Genomic DNA, 22,735 nt, shown 5'->3' on the forward strand with positions numbered 1-22,735 from the left:
ACGTGGCATTTTAAAACCCTATACGTATTACTTGGACTCGATAGTCACATCTAAGTACAGGGATGTGGGTGTAGATAGGGGGTAGGTGAAAACGAGAATTATCTGAGCACTTGAGCCTAAGTTGCAGAACAATGGATCAAGTAATCCTTTTATGCCCTGGATTTGACGCTTGAGTGCTCCAAAAATTCTGGTTTTCACTTACCCTGTATCCCCGTCCACATTTCTGTACTTGGTATTATTTGACTTGCTGGGTTCTAAAATCTCATATAGCCACTTTTCAACACGTAAATGACAATCCGCCGCTTGCTAAGTCCACATTGTTGAGTCGGTGTGTATTTTAAGCAATTTTAGATGAGTAGTGGGGTTTTCAATTTTCAAAATGTCAAATTAGGATTGATGTCTATTTCAATTTAATATCAAATGCCAGACAAATGCATAATAAGTCTTCTGTAACCTGTTTGTTTGTTCAGGGAGGTTTTTTATCGTATCCACATCTGCTCTGGAATAACTTGTACTGTTTAGTCTAACTGTGAGTTCCTTTTGTGCAGTGGAAGCGCTCACGTTTCCTCCGACTTCGGGGAAAGCGTTCATCATGGGCCCAGACGAGGCCATGGAGAGCGAGCTGGGTCTGGGCGAGCTGGCAGGACTCACTGTGGCCAACGAAGCCGACAGTCTCACATACGACGTGAGTGCCAGCACAGGGCGGCGGGAAGGGTTCAGGAAAGAGTTCAGAATGTTTATAAAGACGTACATTATTGTGATGTCTTTGTCTATTTCTATCCCCTTGAACAACGTTTACAATAATGTCCAAAAACACCCTGTTGACCATTATAAATTGTATGAGAAATAAGTCACTATATTTGACAATCACTGGATTTACTGTTCATTCTCGAATAAATGAAGTATAAAGTGTATTTTATAATTTGTCGTATTAGGTTTTTCACTAACAACATTTCTCCTGACATTTGTTTTTTTCAAAACCCAATAATCAAATGTCAGAGTGTTCTAAGAGCTTTATTGATCTCAAGAAGGCCACACTCGCCAGGCCACACTCGCCAGGCCACACTCGCCCACACAGTAAAACACAGTGGAGTTTTGTGTCGGAGGCAGACGCTGAGGGATGAAAAGTCTGCTCAAGTATTGTGTTTGCGCGCTTTGTGATGGCTTCTGACTGTGAGAAGTAAAGCTCGTACAAGACCGGTCTATATCCACATGCCTGGCATCAACCCCTTTAAATATATTCGTTTTTGTTTCTTGGGTTGTTACATTGACACGATGTCCAAAAAGGTGTGAAATAATTAATTTATTTCCATTTACAGCTAATAGTTATGTATTAGTGACCAACTGTGACACATTTCCCAATAAATATATAAGTACAAGTATATATAAAGTACAATAAAAGTAAAAGAATATTAATTTTTTTAAGCTTTTATATCAATTCTGCTAATTTATTATGGCTTGGAAGTGTCAAGTTGGCAAATACTTTTAGAAATGCTGAAATGTATGAATATTTAACAAATAAATTAAACTGTGCTGTTTGCTATCAACCTAATCTCCATTAACTCCATGTACGCCAACAGAATATTTGTCTTGTTTTTCCAGATTGGCAACAACAAGGACGCCATGAGGAAGACGTGGAACCCCAAGTTTACGTTGAGGAGTCACTTTGACGGGATCCGGGCTCTGGCCTTTCACCCCGTGGAGCCGGTCCTGGTCACCGCCTCTGAGGACCACACGCTCAAAATGTGGAACCTTCAGAAAACAGCTCCTGCCAAAAAGTAAAGTCCTCCATTACAGTCCAAAATAATTTTAATAATCATTATTTAACCAGCAAAGTTCCAGGAGCATAACAAATATTACAGAAAAAAACAAAGATAAAAACAAAAACAAAAAACAATTAACTAGAAATTAGCATATACTTAAGTTAAGATGCAAAGTGTAAAAGATATTTAGATACTACTGTGTGCATGTAGAAGTTCCTCTCCAGAACATTTTTGGCAGTATGAATAATGGACTTAAAACCAGAATGATTACAGGTGTAAAAAAGGATAAGAGGTGCTACTCGTGATCATTTCCACCTATTGGCACTGCAGTGTACTCCAGACTAAGATGGATTATTATTATTATCTAAAAATTCAGGGAATTACTGAAATCCATTTTTAACATGTTCTGTCCCACAATTTATCAGGGTTTTGACTGCGGTCATGATGAGTTAAAAGTGCAGTGACATTAGAGACTGATGTTCTGTGGTGCAGCTTGTCATATTTAATGCTTTAGTGTTTTTTTAATCAAACGCCAGTCTCCACTCGGCTCCCTGCAATCTATCTGAATTCATGATTTATTTAAGGGGATTCAATTTTTATATTTTTTTTATTTTTAATGTTTGAGGGCAATGTCAAAAAATGATAAATCTCTTTTGTATCCACAGGAGTGCGTCTTTAGACGTGGAGCCGATCTACACATTCAGAGCTCACAGGTACAAAAACACCAACACTTGGATAACTTAAAGCTGGGGTATTTTTGTTTTTAATTAGTGAATCTTGTAAAAACAGCTGATAATAAAGTATCTTATGTCTTGTCAACCCGGAAGTAAAATCCAAAAGCAACGCACTGATTGGCTGCGCATGGGTGATCCACCCCAGTTTAATAATTGGGTCTAAATCTGCATGAGCCTGAAAATGAATGCATGTGGATATTACTGACCAATTGGTTTGAGTTGCACTGGTTTAAAAACCTACTTCTGACCTTGCAGTGTAAAAATCAGATTCCCCAGCTTTAAAACAAACTACACAAATGAATACACATAATAACAGCCTGTGTAATCCCTGTTTGTGTCTGTAGGGGCGCTGTGTTCAGCGTTGTGATGAGCTCCACAGGGGAGCAGTGCTTCAGCGGAGGCCTGGACGGGACAATCCAGTGCTGGAACACACCAAACCCAAACATCGACCCCTACGACTCCTACGGTAAACATCTGAGAAAGTCATCGCACTGGGCCATTGATATCAAACAAAAATATATTCTTAAATAATTGTAAATATACTTGCAGCATTACATTTTTAAGATTGAATTCAACATGATTGCAAGTGTAGTTTTCTTTTATTTAATTAGAATGGTTTCTGTCTTTAGGGGGGTTAAATGGCCTCAATTAAAAGTGTGTATTATTTATTTGTTCATATTGAAAGCCTTTTTTCCATTAGTTTTTAGTATGACAAAATAGAATTTAATCAAAATTCAGTAGGTGTGGGAAAAGGCTCTTTTTCTACAAGATGGAATAAGACACAAGTTTGGGGCAAGACAAGAGTCAGACATGATCTATAAATGACTCATAATAAATAAATACATTTATGCAATGCGGTTTCCAATTTTGGCCTCAAAGTCTTTACTTCTCTTTCAAATCTTTGCCGTCATCGTAACACTGCTTCTTGGAGCTACGGCTTCAAGATGTGTAACTCACCAGAGCGTGTCCCATTTTCTGTCCCAACCAAATGAAAACGCATGAAAAAGAAAATCTCACAAGATCATTTCTCTCATGTGTGCACAATCTTGTGGCAAATTTATCTTGGGGAGATATCTCAAATTCAATCAATACGACGAAGAAAAATGTGACCAACTTTTTCGTCAAATCGCCCTACATATATATTTGTTTGATATATTTAGTAGTGTCCTGTAGATCTCCAAGTAAACAACTCATTATAATTATAGTATTTTAACCAAATCCACCCCTTCATTTGACGTTCAGGGTAAAGTTGTTGTGTACCTTGTGTCCTTGCCTCAGACCCGTCGGTGCTGCGTGGAGCGTTGGCGGGACACACGGACTCGGTTTGGGGCCTGGTCTACAGCGGTGCTCACCAGCGCCTCCTGTCGTGCTCCGCTGACGGGACGGTGCGGCTGTGGGACGCCAACAACACCACCTCCCCTGCTCTGGCGGTCTTCAACGAGAATAAAAGTAAAGACTTATTCTGTTTGGAAAGTTGCACTATTTAAAAAAAACATCCACTGTAAATACGTGCGGTCCTTCTGCTGGAGATGTGCTTTTATCGTTTATTTACTGCACAACTAAAGCCTTGAAATCTATAATGGATTTGATGTTGATTTCTATAGTGGGAAGATGAATTAAAGTTCAGTTTAAGCTTATTCGCGTTTGTTAATTTTGGTTTAGATTATGGAAAAATGAATACGTTTTTTTGCAGCTTTTAGACAGTGATTGAGAACATTTTATAAAGGAAACACAATTTACCTTTTGAATATATTTTAGAATGAGGAACAACATTAAAACGTATGGTCGAGTTGGTTTTGCTTAACTTGAAATTGATTGACAGCCATGTAATTTCACTGTGTCGAACAAAATCTTTATTAATATTTTGGGAGGATTTCAAAGAATTTATATGAACAAGAGCGGAAAGGAGAAGACATTTATTGACACATTTTTTGATTTGCATGTGTATAATCTTTTTAATCTGCCTTTTTTTAACTGATAATTCAATGTTTACTTGTAGTTTTCTGGATAATTAGGTTTTCTGTTGTGTTGTGGTCTTGTATATAGTCTAAGTGCTTGTTCTGTCCTTCAGAGCTGGGAATCCCGACTTCGGTGGACCTGGTCTGCAGTGAACCGGCTCATCTGGTCACGTCCTTCGCGAGTGGAGAGATCGGCCTCTTCAACATGGAAACTCAACAGCTCGTCCTGAATCTGGAGACCAACACAGAGCTAGGTACAGGAGAGACTCAGTTTAGTGTGAATCAAACCTCAGAGGAGAGCGGAGGAAGAGCTCGTGGGGGCTGTTTTTTTTTGATGAATCGTTTGTAGAATCTGCAGCTCCACAAAAGAGCTCCGATCAGCACCACGCTCCATTCACAAAGTTCTCTTTTAATCGCATTTACAGTAGCACAACTCTCAGCATGTGTCTATTATCTGTGACTATAATCTGAGCATTTATCTTTAGTTGTCTTTGCTGTAGCCTCTTGTAAATCCAAACGTAAGTGCCTCCTCTTTTCAGTCAAAGGTTGTAATTATAATCCAGCCCGATCATTTGGATCACTTGTAAAGCAGAGTGAATGTAAGGAGAAAAGAGGTTTAGTGTTTAAGAGTAAAAGTAGTGTGTGAGTGGTTTTGAATGTGATGTTTAGGCAGGAAGATACGCCTTGCTGTTGGCATTGTTCGTACATTGTTCTGTCTGCAAAGATAAAAATAAAATGTTTTAGCTCATTGGTCGCTGGGCTCCGTGTGTGCGGAAGTGTCAGTTAACATGCCACTGCACCAGAGCACGGCCAAAATCAGGCTTATAATTCAAACATGTTTGAATGACTGTGACTGGAGGCTAGTCGTCTCTTTTCCCGGAGTGTCCCCGGAGTGTCCCCGGAGTGTCCCCGGAGTGTCCCCGGAGTGTCCCCGGAGTGTCCCCGGAGTGTCCCCGGAGTGTCCCCGGAGTGTTTATAATTTTCCATTTCTATTTAATTTCACATTTCTATTTAATTTCACATTTGTGTCGGCCCTGCGACAAGTTGGCCACTGTCCAGGATGTACCCCGCCTAAGGCCCAAAGTCACTGGGATAGGCTCCAGTCACCGCGACCCCGAAAGGGAACAAGCGGTAGAAAATGGATGGATGGATGGATATTTCATTTCACATAATGCCCCCCCTGTTAAATAGTGTAACATTTGCCCTGATAGGCCCCACTGACAAAAAAATGTTTGATGTTTTTCTTCAGGCACAGTGTCTCACATCAACAAGGTCCTGAGCCACCCGACGCTCCCCATCACCATCACAGCGCAGGAGGATCGACACATCAAGTTCTACGACAACAACAGTGGGAAGCTCATCCACTCCATGGTGGCTCATCTCGACGCAGTCACTAGTTTAGCCGTGGACCCCAACGGACTTTATCTCATGTCGGGAAGTAAGTGTTTCATCCTCTGTGGCTCAGACTGATGTTATCAAAGCTGTGTCAGAGATAGCGCTGACCTCAAGGCTCCAGGTCTGATCCCTGATAATCCACTCCCATAAACCACATAATACAGTTTTTAGTTCTTGGTCATTTCGCTCGTCTCCTGCATGTGTTGATCTTCTTGTGTTTGTGCTCAGGTCACGACTGCTCCATTCGCCTGTGGAACCTGGAGAGTAAAACCTGTATCCAGGAGTTCACGGCTCACAGGAAGAAGTCCGAGGAGTCCATCCACGACGTTGCATTTCATCCGACTAAATGCTACATCGCCAGTGCCGGCGCAGACGCTTTGGCAAAAGTGTTCGTATGACCCTGCGGCCCGGACCTCTGACTCCGCCTCCTTCGATCAGGGACCAATAGAGACGCAGAAGGGAAGGACTCTGTCCCTGAGTGAAACAGGCCATCTGTGGAGAGGAACTGTTCAGTCCCCCATCAACCATCCAGGCAGGCCTGGGTGTACGGCCACAGCGCCCCCTGCAGATTCACCTCCGCCACTGGAGGCTCAGGACTTAACCCTGGACTGGAGTTCTCCAGCTCTGCCCCGCCCCTCAGGCCCCGCCCACACGTCAGGCTTCGACTTCAGTTGATCATGGCGTTCACTCGGAGCTCTCCCCAGACTGACTCTGCTTGCTGGCCTGCCTTTATTTTCCTTTTTAAAACACTTCTTGACAAACGTGCCTTTGGTTTCAAAAGGTCTGAAAAGTTATTTTAACAAGCTTGTTCTTTGGGAAAACGGGAGACGGCAAAAACATGGAGCTGTTTGTCACAATGTTGTTGATTTTAACATTGGATGTAAAATTACAAATGCTTATAATAAACAAAATATATATTCAGTCTTAAAATCTTAACTGTGCAGCGTGAGTTTGAGTGCTCCTTTGGACAAAGTGTGGTTGGAAAATCTAATTTGTGCGTTTCAAGGCAATGCGAATAGTGATACAGACCATGGAATATATATTGCCTGTTTGTTAGATTAATTGTACACTTGAGAAATAAAGCTACAAACGTATGTGTCCAAAGTAAACCATTTTGGTTATAAAGGCGATTCAAACTTGGTTATAGATGTCCATTTTAGGAATAACTAACTGATTTTGGCCAGTTTGCTCTTGTTTGAATTGAATGGCTTGTACTATGTAGTTTTCCCCCGTTGTGTGGACATGCTCAGTGTGATGTTTCATGTCCAGATATTTACAGTAGTCCAGTGTTTAGCAGGAACTTAGTACTGTAGGACTATTTGTAAAGATTTCAAACTCCACCATCACTGAGGGAAGACCGGTCCAGCTAACTGTACAGTGAGTGAGGAGGTGACACCAATCAGAGATGTACATGTGTGTACAGCTTCAATGAGCCATTTTCTCAGTCACTGGTTTGTATATGAAAGTATGTTCAAATAAAACTGCTGTAAAATGTGTTTCTGGAGGTTTTTGTGGTTTTTACAAGCACATTATCAAAAATACCGTTTCTTTCCTAAAATGAGTAGTAAAATAAATATTGTAGAGCGCTTTTGTCAGGCCGTGTATTTTCTCTGCCTGGGTGAGTTCAGGTGCTTGTGAAGTAAAAAGAAAAATAATTAAGTCAATTTAATCTTCCGGCTAGATACTGGTGCGTGTGTGGGATTTTTCTTCTCTTTTGCTACTGGGAAATTAAACAAAATAAATTAGTCAAAAGTAGTAATAGTTTTCCAAATTTTATTAAAAACGACACAAAAAAATTAATATTTGAACATTGCGGAAGATTTTAATATGTACATTTACAAACTGAGAAATTATAAATATATTTTCCACGGAAAAAGCTGCAGAGTTGGAAGCAAAAATACATTGTAAAAAATGAGTACCTCTTATTAATATATTGACAAACCATTCGTATCCATAAATTCAGCACCAAGAAAGTCTCCGAGTAACTTGACCTCAGTATGTGCCATCTCATCAGGAAGTGCACAGAAATATACAAATGAATATAAAAGCACCAGTTTAAAAGTTATTCAAGGAGACGTTCTTCACATCTGCCCCGCTTTAAAAGACATTTGACTTTTGTTTTAAATTATTATACATGTTATCTCATTTATTTTGTATCACCTTTTGTTACAGCGTGAAATACTTTTATACAATTTCTCCCTCTGACTTTTACAAGACTCAATATTAATAACCCAAACAAAAATACTAATGATTGCTGGAGGTTTCAATAAATTACTTTTTACCTTTTTTTAGCTACAAGATGGACTATGTATGGATGGATGTAACAAAATACTTAATATCTAATGAGAAAAATCCTCTATGTGAAAACAGATGACTTCTTCTTTCTTTACACTAGTATTCTCATGGTGAGTTACTGGCTGAGAATATTTTAAGTACAATCTACAGCTTTTATCAACAGTGTTTGTCCTGATCCAAAATGACTCTAAACAAAAGAAGAGTTTCCCCTTCCCATCAACTGGTGTGGTGTTTTTGTGTGTGTAGATGGTACTTTATTTATCCTCTCGCTGCAGACCAATCCAGCACTTCCTCGTGGGCATCAGAGTGAGTCCATTTACAATCAGTGTCTGGGACGTCCCACGCGCTCCTCCTCTGTCTCTGTACAGTCTGCTGTCGCCCCTCTTCAGTTTCTGGGCTGAGAGTTGAACTCCTGGCAGATATTCTGAATGATTTTGGACACATATTTGTACAGATTGTCAAACTCGTCCACGAAAAAGGAGTGCTCTTTATCGGGGTCTGTGGCGATGTACTCCAGCTCGTCCTGAGCCGCCCACGCGATGCCGATGGAGTACGCGATCACACCTGGACACAAACACACCAGACGTGAGACGTGCCACTTGACCAATATTTTTGTTCAGGGCACCGTAAACTTCCTCATTTAACTTGCATAAAACAGCAATCATTTCTGCCATTGATAGCAGATTAATTCAGATCAATACATTTCTCCAATTAGATGTATGGACCCTTTTCTGTGGCCTGCCCTAAAGAGAATACATAAGTTTGTTCATGAGGACATAAAACCGCATCAGGAAAATTACATTACATTATCTAAATGTTTAATTGTATTTTTAGACAACATTGTATCAACCAATGCGGAGATTTAATTGTCTCAGATTTAATTGTGTTTTTTAAAATTTTGTATAAGTTATCTGTTCTTTATTATTTACTTCTGTACCTACTTTGTGTTGCAACACTGAAATTTCCCCATCGTGGGACAAATAAAGGCTTATCTTATCTTAATTATCAGACGCATAATCTGGTCTTTTTGTGGGATCACAGTTAGATTTGTGCCTCCGATCGGCCGGCCCTTGAGTGCAGTGCTCACCTTGGCGATGCACGGCCAGAGCTGGAGCCCTGACGTCGTCGTAGGACCTCCCGTCTGTGATCACGATCATGATTTTACGCTTGTTTGGTTTGGATTTGCTGAAGAGCTGTTCGGCTGCAAAGGTGATGGCCGCGCCCGTGCTCGTCCCGCCGCTCCAGTAGTTGACGCGTTTGATGGCGTTCAGCAGCTCGGCCTTGTTGTTGTACTGTCCAAACGCAAACTCCAGCCTCTGCTCGTACGTGTACTGCACCGCTCCCACTCTTGTGTCCGTGTCCGAGATCTCAAACTCTCTTGTGACGTTGGCGACAAACTCCAGAACGGTGCGGAAGTTTCCCGTGCCGACGCTGCTGGAGCCGTCGATGACGAAGGCGATGTCGTTGGCGTTGAGGCAGGTTTTACTGCAGACGAGACGATCCGTGTCACAGACTCTCTTCACCAAAGGCTGCACGGCTTTCCTCAGGCCGAACCAGCTGGACACGGGCAAAGAGTAGAAGCCATTGGTGCGACACACAGCCTGGAACAAAGAGGCACGACATGTACGCTTTAATTACATTGTATTTCACTGTAATTACTTTAGTCCATTATCTTAGCCACACGTCTACAACAACTCAAATTACATATTGATAAGGCCACGTACAGACTAAAACAAACCAAGTGTATAGAACCTTAAACAGGGGATAAACCTGCTATAAACTGCAAAAAAATGATTTGAATATAACTCTAGCCACAAAGAGGTCTTAATATTAGACTTAGATAAACTTAATTGATCCACAAGGGAAGTTACTTGGACAGTAGCTCACAAGAATGATCACTAATGTAATACCAAGATGAAAATTGTGCTTTTGAGTTGTTGTTGTTGTTGTTGTTGTTGTTGTTGTTGTTGTTGTTGTGCAGTTGTGTGGAGTATTTGGACTGTATATGTAGTCCTATATCATTCACTAACTAACATTAACTTAATACTAAAAGCCTTTACCTGAATGGATACTTTTTTTAAACTTTCTATTTAAAGATTTAAAGGGAATAAGTTAGTATCTTTCTCCTAACCAATTAGACACATTATTTGATTCATAATAATAGAAGTCTAGCTGGAGGGCTAGTTATTTAATAAATAGCCCTCCAGCTAGACTAAAATGACCCACAGTTAGATTTGAAGCTGTTTCTGAACCTTTAGGACTAGAAGTATAAACACATGGCTCTGTGAAGCTGAGACTGCGGTTTCTGCAGCAAAAAAAGCTTTTCTGTCAATTTGAGCCTGCAAAATAAACAAATTGTAGGTGTGTGGCCTAAAAGTTGAGCCCTTTCGGGTTTCTGCCACACTCCAACACACTTTTATTTTATCATCTTATTTGATGTAAACTTCTGTATTTATTAAGTGACAGTTTTGGCCTCTAATGTCTGATTTACTTGTAAGTACAAGCTCTGAACAAAGAAAGAGATCTATAATACTACCAAGATTTTGGGATAAATAGGCTTCGAGGAGGAGTAAAGCTGCTGTTGGGAGATATGAACTGTTGATTGAGCACAATTTCCATTTCAGCTATCACTAAAAACTAAATTTAGGGACTTTTTTTTTTTTTTTTTTTAAATTGTATGAATTTTAGACTTATTTTTTATTTGCAGATATGGAGCACAAACTGACCCTGATTCATCTTAGAATGGTTGAGTTGACAGCAAATACGTGGGTTACAGTTTTATTTTTATGTTTTAAATTCCCAGGAGCTTGATAGTTTCCTTTTGTCAAATGATTGACCAAAAATAATTTGAGGAGACGTACCTTTTGTGTTTAGTATGTCTGACCACTCTTACCCACTTGTGAAGGAAACAAGTGCATTTCCTCTTACCTTATCCACAAAGTTGGCCTCCACCAGGTTGTGCTTCTCGTTCTCATCCGGTCCCTCGATGGTCACAAAGAAGATGTTGATCCCTGATTCCCGCGCGAGTCTGGACGCCTCCTCCACTTTGTCTGTGGGCCATCCGTCCACCAGGACCACGGCTACATTAGGAGCGCTTCCTCGGTTCCCGTTGGCATCACTGAAGTACAGCTTATTGATGTAGGAGAGGGCCTTCCCTGTTCAGACAGAAGGGGGCAACAAACACACAAGAAAGTGATGGTGGATGTTTTGAAGGTAAAGTCAGAAAGGGCAGTCTGAGATGTTTTAGGTGTATAAATCTGTTCAGATGTCTGGATAAATGAGAATTTCAATTGTGTGCATGAGGTTCCAAATTAATATCTTGATAGCGCTTTATTAACTATTGTTTAGCACTGGTTATGTCCTGTTTTAGACCATTTTTTTCTTGGTTTAGACCTGGTACAGTCCTTATTCTTTTGGTTTAGTCTCTTGGTTCAGGTTTGGTTTAGTGTGTATTTAATCCTGAGATAAGATAAAAGCAATGAAAAATCAGTGTTTCAGTTTGGTAGAGCTAAAATCTGAAGAAGTGCGACAGGTTTCTACTACATTATGTTTAAATCTAGTCTAAAGCATTTCTGTTCAGCCGTGCATGCTATGACTGAAAGGATTGATCTGCACTCTTCTCTTTTAAAGCTACTTTTATAATGATTATATATGTTTTATCTGTTTGTATTGTGATTCTAATGCATCTTTTCCTGTTGTGTAAAGCACTTTGAATTATTTTGTGTACAAATTGTGCTCTTCTTGCCTTGTCTTACCTTGAAGACCTGAGTAGAGGTATTTATTCTTTATTTATCTATTTATTAAGAGTCCCACTGTGATTTGGAATCTCATTTTCAGGTACTGGCCCCAGATGAGAAAAGGAAACCAACACAGGCACAGGAAGAATATGCAAACTCCACACACCGAACCCAGGACCTTCTTATTGTGAGGCTGAAATTCTAACTGCTGTCTACTCTGCAAGTGATGAGTCATTTTACAAACAAACAAACAAACAAACAAACAAACAAACAAATAAACAAGCACTATAAAAAAAACTTTAAATGAGACATATTATGCTTGATCAACTTGCTTAACCATGTCACAAAGGTGTTTCCTCATCATTAGTTTCCTCAAAGTTGTATTTTCATTGATTCCTGCATGTTTGAGTTAATCCTGTATCGTCCTGCAACTGAGAACTCCAGTGCTCCAAAAAATCCTGTTTTCACCTACCCCCTATCCCTGCCCACATCACTGTACTTAGTTGTGACTATTTGAAATTGGACTCTTAAATGTCCTTTAGCTGCTTTTCAAAGATAAAAACATGTAATCTGCTGCTTTTTACGATTTCTAAAACTCTTTTAACTATGAAAAGGCGGGGCTTATCAGTTTCACAGTTTTGTCAATGGACCTGTTTCTATAACTAAGCCATTTTAGATCAATAATATTGCTGTTTATAACCAATAAAATGTAAAATGATGATCTAATTATGCCACAGTTCAATGCGAAGTACCTGGAAAAAGCATCATATGTCTCCTTTAAAATAGCAAAACACCCATTGTCCTTAACTTGGGCAACATTTACAAGTCTTGTGCGAAAACATCCACCGAGTGAATTGTAAACATATATATAACAATGTAAAGTGCATTTCTCTCACTGTAAAACGCAGCAGAGTACGTGGCATCCTATCATTTAGTCCGTCCTGTGGTCTCTGGTGGCTCTCGCCCTGCGCTGATTACAGAGCGCACAAGACACTATTTGAATCAGAAAAGCAAAATTTAGCAAGTTGTAAAGATGCATGTGGCACTGGACATAGGGCAAACAAAACCTGACCCCCTGAGGATCGCAAAGGCAACCCGCTCGAGTCTCGGGCAAAAAAACGTTCAAGAAAAACACAACGTTGCAGAGCAGAACTGTAATTTAGCCAACAGTATCTCCAAGCAAATTTAGCTTTAATTGTATCTTTGCATGTGAAAATGTGCCAGTGCCGCACGGTTTGCGATAAGTGGCAGTGTTTGACTTTCACACCAGCGTTTGTCGGGTTTTACTGCAGAGTTTATTGATGACAGTGCACACTCACCCACGTTGGACTGGCCTCCCTTTTGGACGATCTTATCCACCGCCGACTTCACGTCTCTGGAGCTGGAGTACGACTTCAGGCTGATCTCTGTCACCGGGTCATCTCTGAAGGGAAAGAAACTCATGGAAATCAGGAAATCATTCTGGTGTTTCAACGTCTCTTTATGAATGTGTATTGATTAGAGATGTGACGAGACACATTTCCCAAGAGACGAGAATGAGACAAGACGAGATTTTGACACAAATATAATAAATAATGTTATATTTTAGATTTTTGCTTCATTATAGAACAACTTTTTGGAACTGCAGCTTCTCTAAATGTAACTCACAAGTGTCTCCTTCATTTTCTATAAGACATGGAAAAAAATACCTTTCTTCTATCTCTATTTGGTTGCAATCATTTAAAACATATTGTAGTACTGTTACTTCAAATCAATATCACAAATTTAGGTGTAAGAAAAGTATCATTTTTATTAGCCTACTTTTTAAATGTTTTGACTATAGATACAGGAACCAATCCATTCATTTCAATGTAGAAGAGCTGCTCTGTCACCAACTGTTCAACAACTACAAGAGCAAACGCTGACTTAAGTATACATATTGTACCAAATACAGACACACAGAAATGGAGAAGAATAAAGTGGTGAATAGACAAATTTATATGTACTTTTCTGAGGTAATGATACGTAAACAACCTCCATTAAGACGCAGTTGGGACTCGAACAGAATTAATCGTGCTTGAAATAATAACGCATTAGACGAGGGAAAAAAATGTGTTTCTTATTGAATGAACTGAGAATTTCCCTCACACTAGACCACGCCCCCTAATATGTCGCATCATTGACTGTATCTGGACATTATTTATTAATTATTGTTATCATTATTAATTCATTTTTAAAGTATTATTTTTCATTTTTTTTTCCAAACACAGAAAAATACAAAACAAACACACAAAACAGAACAAACACATAAAATCAATACAATAAATATAACTAAAATTAGGGCACATATTGTATATCTTGTATGGCATTTTTCCTTTAGTGTTAAAACTGTGCCAGAAAACTTACTCAAATGTTTATCAGCTAAAAGTAAGTTTGAACTGAAAATCCCTCACATGTAAAACCGACCGATGCTATTCTTAAAGTGTTGTCTATTCACTGTGTGACAGAAAAGCCTGGACTCTTGGATGCTTTGGGATAAATTGTGGAGTTTGTCTCGTACCCGTACTGGATGATGCCCATCATTGGTCCTGCCACGCCCACATTTATGGTCTGTGCCACTTCAGCCAAGAAGTCCTTCTGGATCTTAAACCTGCGCTTTCCGATGCTCCAGCTTCCGTCCATCAAGAAGACCATGTCCACCTTACAATCTGCAGAAAGACGATGTATTCATAAGCGGTTAACGATTTCCAACAGCCATAAAAAGGTTAAAAATAAACTCTGTGAACTTACTTGGATCTCCTTGTGATACTGGTTCTGGGATTCTGGGAATAGGCTCTGGCTCTCTCAAATTGAACCCTAAAAAAAGAATGCAAATTGCCAGTACGAAAACACAATTACATCAAATGGCGGTGGCTCTACGTGCTTCCTACTAAATGAAATGAAGATGTTCTGGGTCAGGGTGATGTCTGGTTTAAAATTGCAGAGATACATGAAAGACCTTTGATGCTGCTTCCGTCATCCACTTTCCAGAAATCCCAAAATTTGCATTGGTTTTAATGTAATTTCACTAAGTGGGAGAGTTTTAGCATTTAACTTGGACTACTGATACTTCCAATTACAGGTTAAGGATAGAAATACCAAAACCCTGTGCTTGGGGGTAGCAGCAGTGACCAAAAGTGAGCCGGAAAAGCATTTAAACCACAACAAACACTGCGAGGAAGAGGTTTACCTGATTCATAAAGGCTGATGTCCGGCTTCCAAACATCCACTGGCTCCACTAAAACAATAGACAGGCCACATCTTATTTAAACTCACAAAATGATATGTTACTGTTTAGGTCAGTACTGGTTTGACTCTGGTGTCGTCGTTACCATATTGAGGTCACGCTGAGACCAAAATGGACCATAATTCAGAGGCAGATCAGACATCAAGTTGGATCGCTGCGTGTTAATGATGTTAGCAAACCAATAAAGGCATTCGGGCTGTAACTATAATGAAAATTGTAGTAGTAGTTTAACCCAAACCCTTTATTTTTGCGATTAATTGACTTGTAAAACTACTTTTTCTATTTTTGTTTTGAGATTTTTAACAACACATGATGAGATGAACATGTAACTTCACTAACATATGACTTTTTAGCTTGTTTCAAACAGCAGAGGGACAAGAAACATTCAAATAAATAATAGTGACATCAGTTATTATTAAGTGGAAAAATATGGAGTGCAAAAAAATACAGTCACAGAAATGAGTTTGGTGTCAAAAGTTGGCTGTATTTTACAGTAGACGGCTTTAATGTTTTATGAGGATAAAATTATACAAAAAAAGCCCTGGTAAAACGTTTTGGGAAATTAGCTGTGGGTTTCTTTAGTTTGCACATGCTCAGTACAGCACCCACTTTAAGAAATCAGGAAACATGACACGATATTCTGGACTAGGATATTGTGTTTACAGAGACAGATAAACCAGGATGTTTTTACTTACGTACATTTACTAGCATTTGTAGATGGCTTATAATACTTTAAACATGGTTAGTGTTTAAAGTAAAATGTGTTAAAATGTGTTTTCTGTATTTATACAATGCTTATTAAACTGAACCAAGTGATAGATGCTTCTAAATGCTTATAGTGCTTATAAAAATAACTGGTCCTTATTAATGCTTCATAAATAGTTTACAAAGTAACCTTATTTTAAAGCGATACCTTACACTTATAAAGACAAAAATGTGCCAAAGGTTTCGAAAAAAAAAGAGAATATTACAAATAAAGTCTATTTTTGTTCAGTATATAACTATTTATTTATTCATTTATTTTTATGATGACGTATATGCTTAATAATGCCACTATCTTTGTTATATCTTTGTTATGTTTTGCTGTATGTTTTAATCCAGATAATGACGATTATTTTTCGACCTATAGAAAATTATTCTCAATTCTTTTTTTTTATTTTGTTGCTTGAAATAAAGGATATTTAACACATTTTACATAATTGAATATTGTAGAAGTAATGACTTGATAATAAGCAAATGAAAACACTTAGATCAAACCAACATTTATGATGATGATGATGTAATGTTAAAATTAAATATGATGTGATTAGTTATTTTGCATAATACATGAGTTACTGTCATTTCCACGGCTCACCTCGAGTCTGGGTTGAGTCCAGCGACACTTTGCGATTCCCGTCTGCGTCAAACGATCTCGACACTGTAAAAATAGACCTAAGCTTTGCAACGATGCCACATTCTGCAGATGTAACAACTCATAGTCTCCACGTTTGATCGAACAGGACGCGTGGAGGCGTTTATGTGGTTCAGAGGGTTTTGGCCACCTTGTTTTTCCAAACCAGGGCTCTCCTTGTGCCAAGCCGCCTCGCCAAACAGATGCAAAAACACTCTCTGTAATCTGTAACATTGAGGGCTGCTTGGATAGGCTTTTGTGTTTTGGTAAAGTAGCTGTATTACAAGTTAGATCTGACAAAAATAATAAATACGTTGCATCCTTTCATTTGGACATGGATATAAATGAGCCCACAGCCCAGTTGAGACCACAGGGCAGGCACACCCAAGAACGAAAGATAAGAACTTGAAAGTGTTTCTAAAATGAAACACAAACAAAGACAATGTGTGTGGCAAGGACACAACATGTGACACTCCCTGTTTAAAATACCACCAAAAGTATATGAGTATTGTGCAAAAGTATCAGACAGGGTTTCAAGACACAAGTGGAGAAAAGTAAAATCAGAATAAACTTACAAATGATAGACAATGAAAAATAAATAAATAATAATAATTATAGAAAGGAATAGATACATACTACTACTATACTATATACTAGAAGCATGTTGGATGAATTGACCTATGCTAAAGCAGCCAACCATCACTGCAACGTATCAAAATTATACAATTTACTTGAATTTATATTATATGTATATATAACTTATATAATCTAAGGATTTTAAGATGGTAAATACTGATTTTTTTTATTAATTTTAATTGTGTGAATTTAGTCTCTTGCCCAACAGCAGCTGGCATAGACACTTGCCGAGAAGGAAAGATAATTTGCTTGTTTCCTAAGAAAGTTGGTTAATTTCTTTGTGTTTTATTGACCATTGTTTGATTTTCCAACTTTTTTGTCATTAAAATCAACCATTTTGTAAAGCTCTGCCACTGTCTGAAACGTTTGCACAATTTGAGACTCCCCAGTAACTAAGAAGAAAAGACACTTACGGTAGGGTCCAAAGTTATAATACCAGCGCTCAAAGTCAGAGAAATCAGGCCTTTGATCCCGAGCTGGAGGAGGATGTTTCAGAGCTGTTAGTAATCCCAACTATCAAAATGGCCGCCCAAACGTTCCCATGATTTGGATTGGTTTGACCCAGTCTTCAACCAATGCCAGACCAGTGGAAACCAAGCAGCTACAACATGCGCAAACTACAAACCTGCAACATGAGTGATTCTCAAACTGTAGTTCAAGGACCGCTATTGTTCTGGTGGTCCTAGAATAGTCCTGGACCAAGCGTTTATTTGCAATAAAACTAGCCCAGTTTTATTGCAAATGTATTCTCGCTTTGTCGCTCTCGGTTTAGTCCGGGTCTAGTCCAGATTTTATGTCCAAATTTGTCGCCAAAATTTGGACACTTATGTCCAAATTTTGGCGACTGTGCAAAAGTAGACAAGGTTTGATCGGGAGTCAGACATGGTTTAGTGACACATTTGTGGTGTTTCAAGTCCTAGATATTTTACTGGTCGCACTTGTACTGTGGACAGTTTAAAAATCACAGTTTTTTGGCATATTTCAGGCTGTTGGCATGTGATAAACATCCAAAAGAAACTATATTCTACAAACACTCTTATGTACAGAACCATTACATGCAATGACACACACATGCATCATTTAAAGGTGGGTAGAGTCTAAAAACGTCCTGTATTAATTAAAACATAAAAAATTAAACATTGGCTAGTTATATAAAAACAAAAAGGCAAATCATTACCACAAACATATCTAAAGGAACTTGGTTTAGTGGCAAAACGTCTTCACTCTTACAAAGTTTGTCCAGTTGGCAGAATTTTATTTCATTTTGCTATGAAACTGATCCAAACTAAGAAAGAAATCACTTTGAAGTAACTGTGCCCTCTACCCACCTGCTCATGCAGTGTAATTGTACATGACGTGTCCCGGGACGTGGTGTGGACTTACCTGGGACGTCCGCTGTCTCAGAGGTCTCCGTCCATGAGTATCCTGAGTCAGGGACGGAATAACTTACATCTGAACGCACAGAGGTGAGTGGTCAGTCTATAAAAGTATTGAATATGAGCATTTTGAGTGTGAAACTAAACTATGGTAAGCGTTTACTGTAGAATGACATGTGTTTTGAAATAGAATCTGAAGTCCGACTTCCATAAGCCAACTATTCTCAGGATGTTGTGGAGACCTGTCGAAAGTATTACTGATCTGTTTCTTTACTTTAGTTTGAGAACAGATCCAGGACTCTAAAACTGTGTGGCCTGCTTCTCCATTGTGCATACTTGCGGTGAAAGCACCAAGGACAATGACAAAAAAAACATGGCTCTGTTTTCTTAAAACTTGAGGGGACCTTGAAAAACGCTTTGCAATGAATCAGGTTCAACCAGTTCACAAATTGTTCTTTATATTTACATTATTACAATATTGGCTCCAGATATTTGAAATTGGATTGATGTTTGTACAGCTGAGCCACTATGGATATGAATGGATTCTTAAAGCATATATTACTGAAAATAGCCAAACCCTTTTTAATCTGATTCGAGGAGGAACCAAATCCTTGTTTGAAAGTCTCAAGTACGTTAAGTGAAATAGTCAACCCTCTGCCTATTGATACTGTCTAAAGTGCCCTGATGGAGAATAGGTATAGAGTAGATCAATGTTTCCCAACCAGGAATACAGGGACTGATTTCAGATTTAAAAGATAGGCAGAATTAAATTTATATAAAATGTTATTTGCAGTATGTTTTGCATCCTTAAAATTATTTCTGTAGGATAGTGTTGGCACAAATATCATCTATACACTGTTTTTTTTCCTTAAATGTTTTATGAATATCATTAAAACAGGAAATAATAATAGTTATGACCGGCAATAAACTAGTAAATGGATTTTTAATTAAAGGTGTGAAACTCAGAATGTGAGACCAAAAAGCTTGGGCAAGCATCATGTGAATTATCAACATCTGTTTTTTTTAATAAGTTGTAGCTATACTGGAGTAATATTTATCAGGTTTATAGAAATATTGGCACTCCATTCACAGTTGCATGTATTATTTTGTAAACTATATTTGAAACCCCTAAAATCCTTGTATATAATCGAATACGTGAAGTGCATGAATGAAGCGGTGGTGTTAGTGCGTCCATTCAGAGGTAAGTTGTTTGCCTTGTTACCTGCGGGACGCCTGGCTCCAGGAAACCAATCGGGCCGAGGGTGGGAGGGGGGCGCCCACTCCCTTCTGGGAAAAGCTGTGCAGAGGGAGATTAAAAAGCCGCCTTCAGGACAGAGGACAGAGGACAGAGCAGGGCACGAGGAGGGGGCGAGCTTGTGACCTCCTCTGCTGCCACGTCGGGACAGTGAGAGAAGGTGCACAATGTCCCGCCTTACACTTAAACACACACTCAAACGGGACTGAAGGCATTGGGCTTTTTCCTCTGAGAGCTTTTCTGTTTTCAGACCTAGACACGTTTTGTAGAGAAAACAAACTCGTGGTATTTGTATGGATGTAAAATGTCCAGACAATGCTACGTACATCCATAGCAAATAGTCTTTCACATGCTATACATTTCTGAAGAAGGAAAATGTATATGTATCCCACAAATACACAAACTTGCCATTTCGTTTGGTTGTAAGGCTTTTAATATCGTAAAACTGATGCGTTTGCAACATTAACTGGCAAAAAGTGAGAACTGATTTATAGGTATATTTATAGACATGGTGTTACTTTTGAGCGGTGTCATAGTGACTCACATGGCTCTTTCTGAAGTTTGTACAGATAAAGTGTTTAATAACTAGATAATGACAGCGTGCATTGCTCTGATGCAGCTTTAACTTACAGCATATAGTCACTGAATAAAAAGTAAGACACGCACATCCATTCTAAAAGGAGTGTGCAGGAATAAACAAATAAAGTTGAAAAAAACATTTTTGGAGCATATGAGTTGTGCTGACAAATTTGTTTACAACTTAAATGATTGTATACATTGCATCATGACAGAGATGCAATTGTCTTTTAATGTCAGTTCAGTGGAACAGAGCATTTAATATATTTTCAATAATAATAAATATTTGGGTTGTGATAGGTAAATTGCACTACCACTTTCACCTCCATCTCCCTGTCTGACCTCATCAAAGGTTATAATACTCAATGAGCATGGGCGACTTCAATGAACAAAACCACCACAATGTTGCCTCCAGGTCCTGTACTGCTGGTAAAAAAAAACTTCTCTCTTTCCTCTCTTCACAACTCTTGATCTACCTGAAGTATTTTTGACAGGTTACCTTCTCTCCAAACTGAAAACGAAGATATTTGCCATCTGATAGTCAATTTGGAATTTACTCTGCATCGCCAACAGTGAGCAAGCCTGTCGTTCCCATCCGTCGTGAGCTGTCCACCCTGAGGTCCAGTGAAGCAGAGATGTGTTTGGACAAAGCCAGAGTCAAACCAGGGACAGTGTGGACGGGACAATGCTCAGATGTGCTCAGCTCCATAGAGGACAGTGCTGTTGTCTTTTCTATTGACACAGGTGCTTTCATGTGATCCACTTTAACGCTCTCATTCACCAACACTTCAGTGATCACAGCGGTCACGAGGTCACGGACAGTTCAGGCCATTTACATTGTAGATCACTGGATCAAGGCTAAATTCCTGAAGATCAGATTTGTATTTGCAAGATTGTGTGTGGTGCACAGCACATGGAGTTTTTATAAATCAGGTATTTGCGTGGCGTACGCCTCTAGAGGCCACTTAGAGTATGCATTTGTTCAAAATTCCTATGCAATCCTTTATAGATGAGGCCCTTGAGCACTGCCCATGAAGCATCAGCCCTGGGCCTGCAGACAGTGTCCACTGTACCATAGGTCAGCTCTGGAGGAACTGCTGCTGGAGCAGAGCAGGGACTGCTCACAAGTCTGTTTGGTGTTTTGCTGTTGCTGTGCGGTAGCTAAGCAGTGCTGCATGATGGAGGCCTACACCTGTATCAGATAAACAACATTTGGTACAGATATCCTCTTTATGTGGTAGAAAACCATTGGAGATTCAGATAAGACTATTATCCCTAAAGGTGAATATATACTATATATGTAAAATATTTAACACATCAATACCTTTTTAAAAAATTATTATTCCAACTAGACTTGGCCCCAGGACCCACTCCAGACAAACGCGTGGGAGACACGAGAATGTCACTATAATTCCCTGTAGTCGACAGTAGTGGTCCATCCAAACCTCCTCCATCCTCTACAACACCCACAAGAACTTCTGCTGCTTCTCCTGGAAATACAGAATAGCCCTGACCCTAATGTCCATCCTTAACTTTGTCCAAGTGGTTCCAACATCTCTGAGCAGACAAATTGTAGACAGCCTCACAGTTCCTACAACAAGATGACTTTTGTTTTTTCCTCCATGGATCTCGTGCCATTCATGCTGAAACCCTATTGTATAGTGAGTTTTACTACAGCCTGCACAACAAATTGCAAAAAAAAAGAAGTACATTAAGCTTAACTGTCGGTGTAATCCCTCATTCATCCAGGAATCATCCATCCTAAAAAAGATTAAAATCTTTCAAAGGTTGTCATCTCTGGACAATATTTTAAAAATCAAGACGTTTCAACATTCATCCGAAAGTAATTTTCATTCTGAATTTAGGTTTAGGTTTACTGTTATGAAGAAGATTAAATCTCTTATTTTAGTTTTTGAGGTGGTGGTAATAGCGCCATAATAACTCAAAGAGTTATTATTGTCTTATAGTCTCATTAGTAAGATCTACGCCTCATTGTAAAGACTTAAACACTTTGTTGTAACTCTGAACATCTGTGCAGAGCAGCGAGACAGTGACTGTGAATGGAAAGTCGTAAATCTTACATTTCACATTAAAAAACACGCTACCTTTTCCAAAAGACTCTAAAGACAAAGTTATCTGTCTGATCCTGAAACTTTTATGTTAATGATCGTGACCTGAACTCCTCACCTCACACTCTAGGAATTTCTCTGAGGGCCTCAAAAAAGTAACACATCACAAACCAGAAGTCACACACATTTTTCAGACGCATATCCGAAGTTAAAAAGTGCAAGCTAAGATTTGGGAGTCAGTGTTAGACGTGATACTTTTTAGTATCAACTCTTATCAAAGAATCAT

The 22,735-nt window shown here is 39.0% G+C and overlaps 2 protein-coding genes across 6 annotated transcripts in view; one reads left to right on the plus strand and one right to left on the minus strand.

Annotated features, from left to right (window-relative positions):
• The window catches only part of LOC140351660 (striatin-like), a 45,553-nt gene extending 38,207 nt beyond the window's left edge, over nt 1–7,346 (plus strand). For both annotated transcript variants that reach the window (XM_072437594.1, XM_072437595.1), the window contains 8 exons: nt 549–685; nt 1,603–1,778; nt 2,429–2,476; nt 2,842–2,963; nt 3,776–3,946; nt 4,569–4,709; nt 5,705–5,893; nt 6,079–7,346. In XM_072437594.1, coding sequence (XP_072293695.1) covers nt 549–685; nt 1,603–1,778; nt 2,429–2,476; nt 2,842–2,963; nt 3,776–3,946; nt 4,569–4,709; nt 5,705–5,893; nt 6,079–6,248 — 1,154 coding nt within the window. In that variant the 3' untranslated portion in view covers nt 6,249–7,346. The remainder of the gene's footprint in view (nt 1–548; nt 686–1,602; nt 1,779–2,428; nt 2,477–2,841; nt 2,964–3,775; nt 3,947–4,568; nt 4,710–5,704; nt 5,894–6,078) is intronic.
• A 260-nt stretch (nt 7,347–7,606) lies between these two features.
• vit (vitrin) overlaps nt 7,607–22,735 on the minus strand; it is a 34,223-nt gene continuing 19,094 nt past the window's right edge. For 3 of the 4 annotated variants that reach the window (XM_072436632.1, XM_072436629.1, XM_072436630.1), the window contains 11 exons: nt 19,772–19,846; nt 18,557–18,625; nt 17,587–17,649; nt 16,502–16,564; nt 15,091–15,138; nt 14,652–14,717; nt 14,422–14,569; nt 13,202–13,305; nt 11,074–11,300; nt 9,233–9,746; nt 7,607–8,709 (listed from right to left, as the gene is read on the minus strand). In XM_072436632.1, the coding sequence (XP_072292733.1) occupies nt 8,531–8,709; nt 9,233–9,746; nt 11,074–11,300; nt 13,202–13,305; nt 14,422–14,569; nt 14,652–14,717; nt 15,091–15,138; nt 16,502–16,564; nt 17,587–17,649; nt 18,557–18,625; nt 19,772–19,846 (1,556 nt within the window). In that variant the 3' untranslated portion in view covers nt 7,607–8,530. The remainder of the gene's footprint in view (nt 8,710–9,232; nt 9,747–11,073; nt 11,301–13,201; nt 13,306–14,421; nt 14,570–14,651; nt 14,718–15,090; nt 15,139–16,501; nt 16,565–17,586; nt 17,650–18,556; nt 18,626–19,771; nt 19,847–22,735) is intronic. The other variant, XM_072436631.1, reaches the window with a different exon arrangement.

This window comes from Eucyclogobius newberryi, unplaced genomic scaffold, assembly GCF_026437365.1.
Source record: "Eucyclogobius newberryi isolate DKJ021-1_F unplaced genomic scaffold, fEucNew1.0.hap1 SCAF_8, whole genome shotgun sequence".
NCBI lineage: Eukaryota > Metazoa > Chordata > Actinopteri > Gobiiformes > Gobiidae > Eucyclogobius > Eucyclogobius newberryi.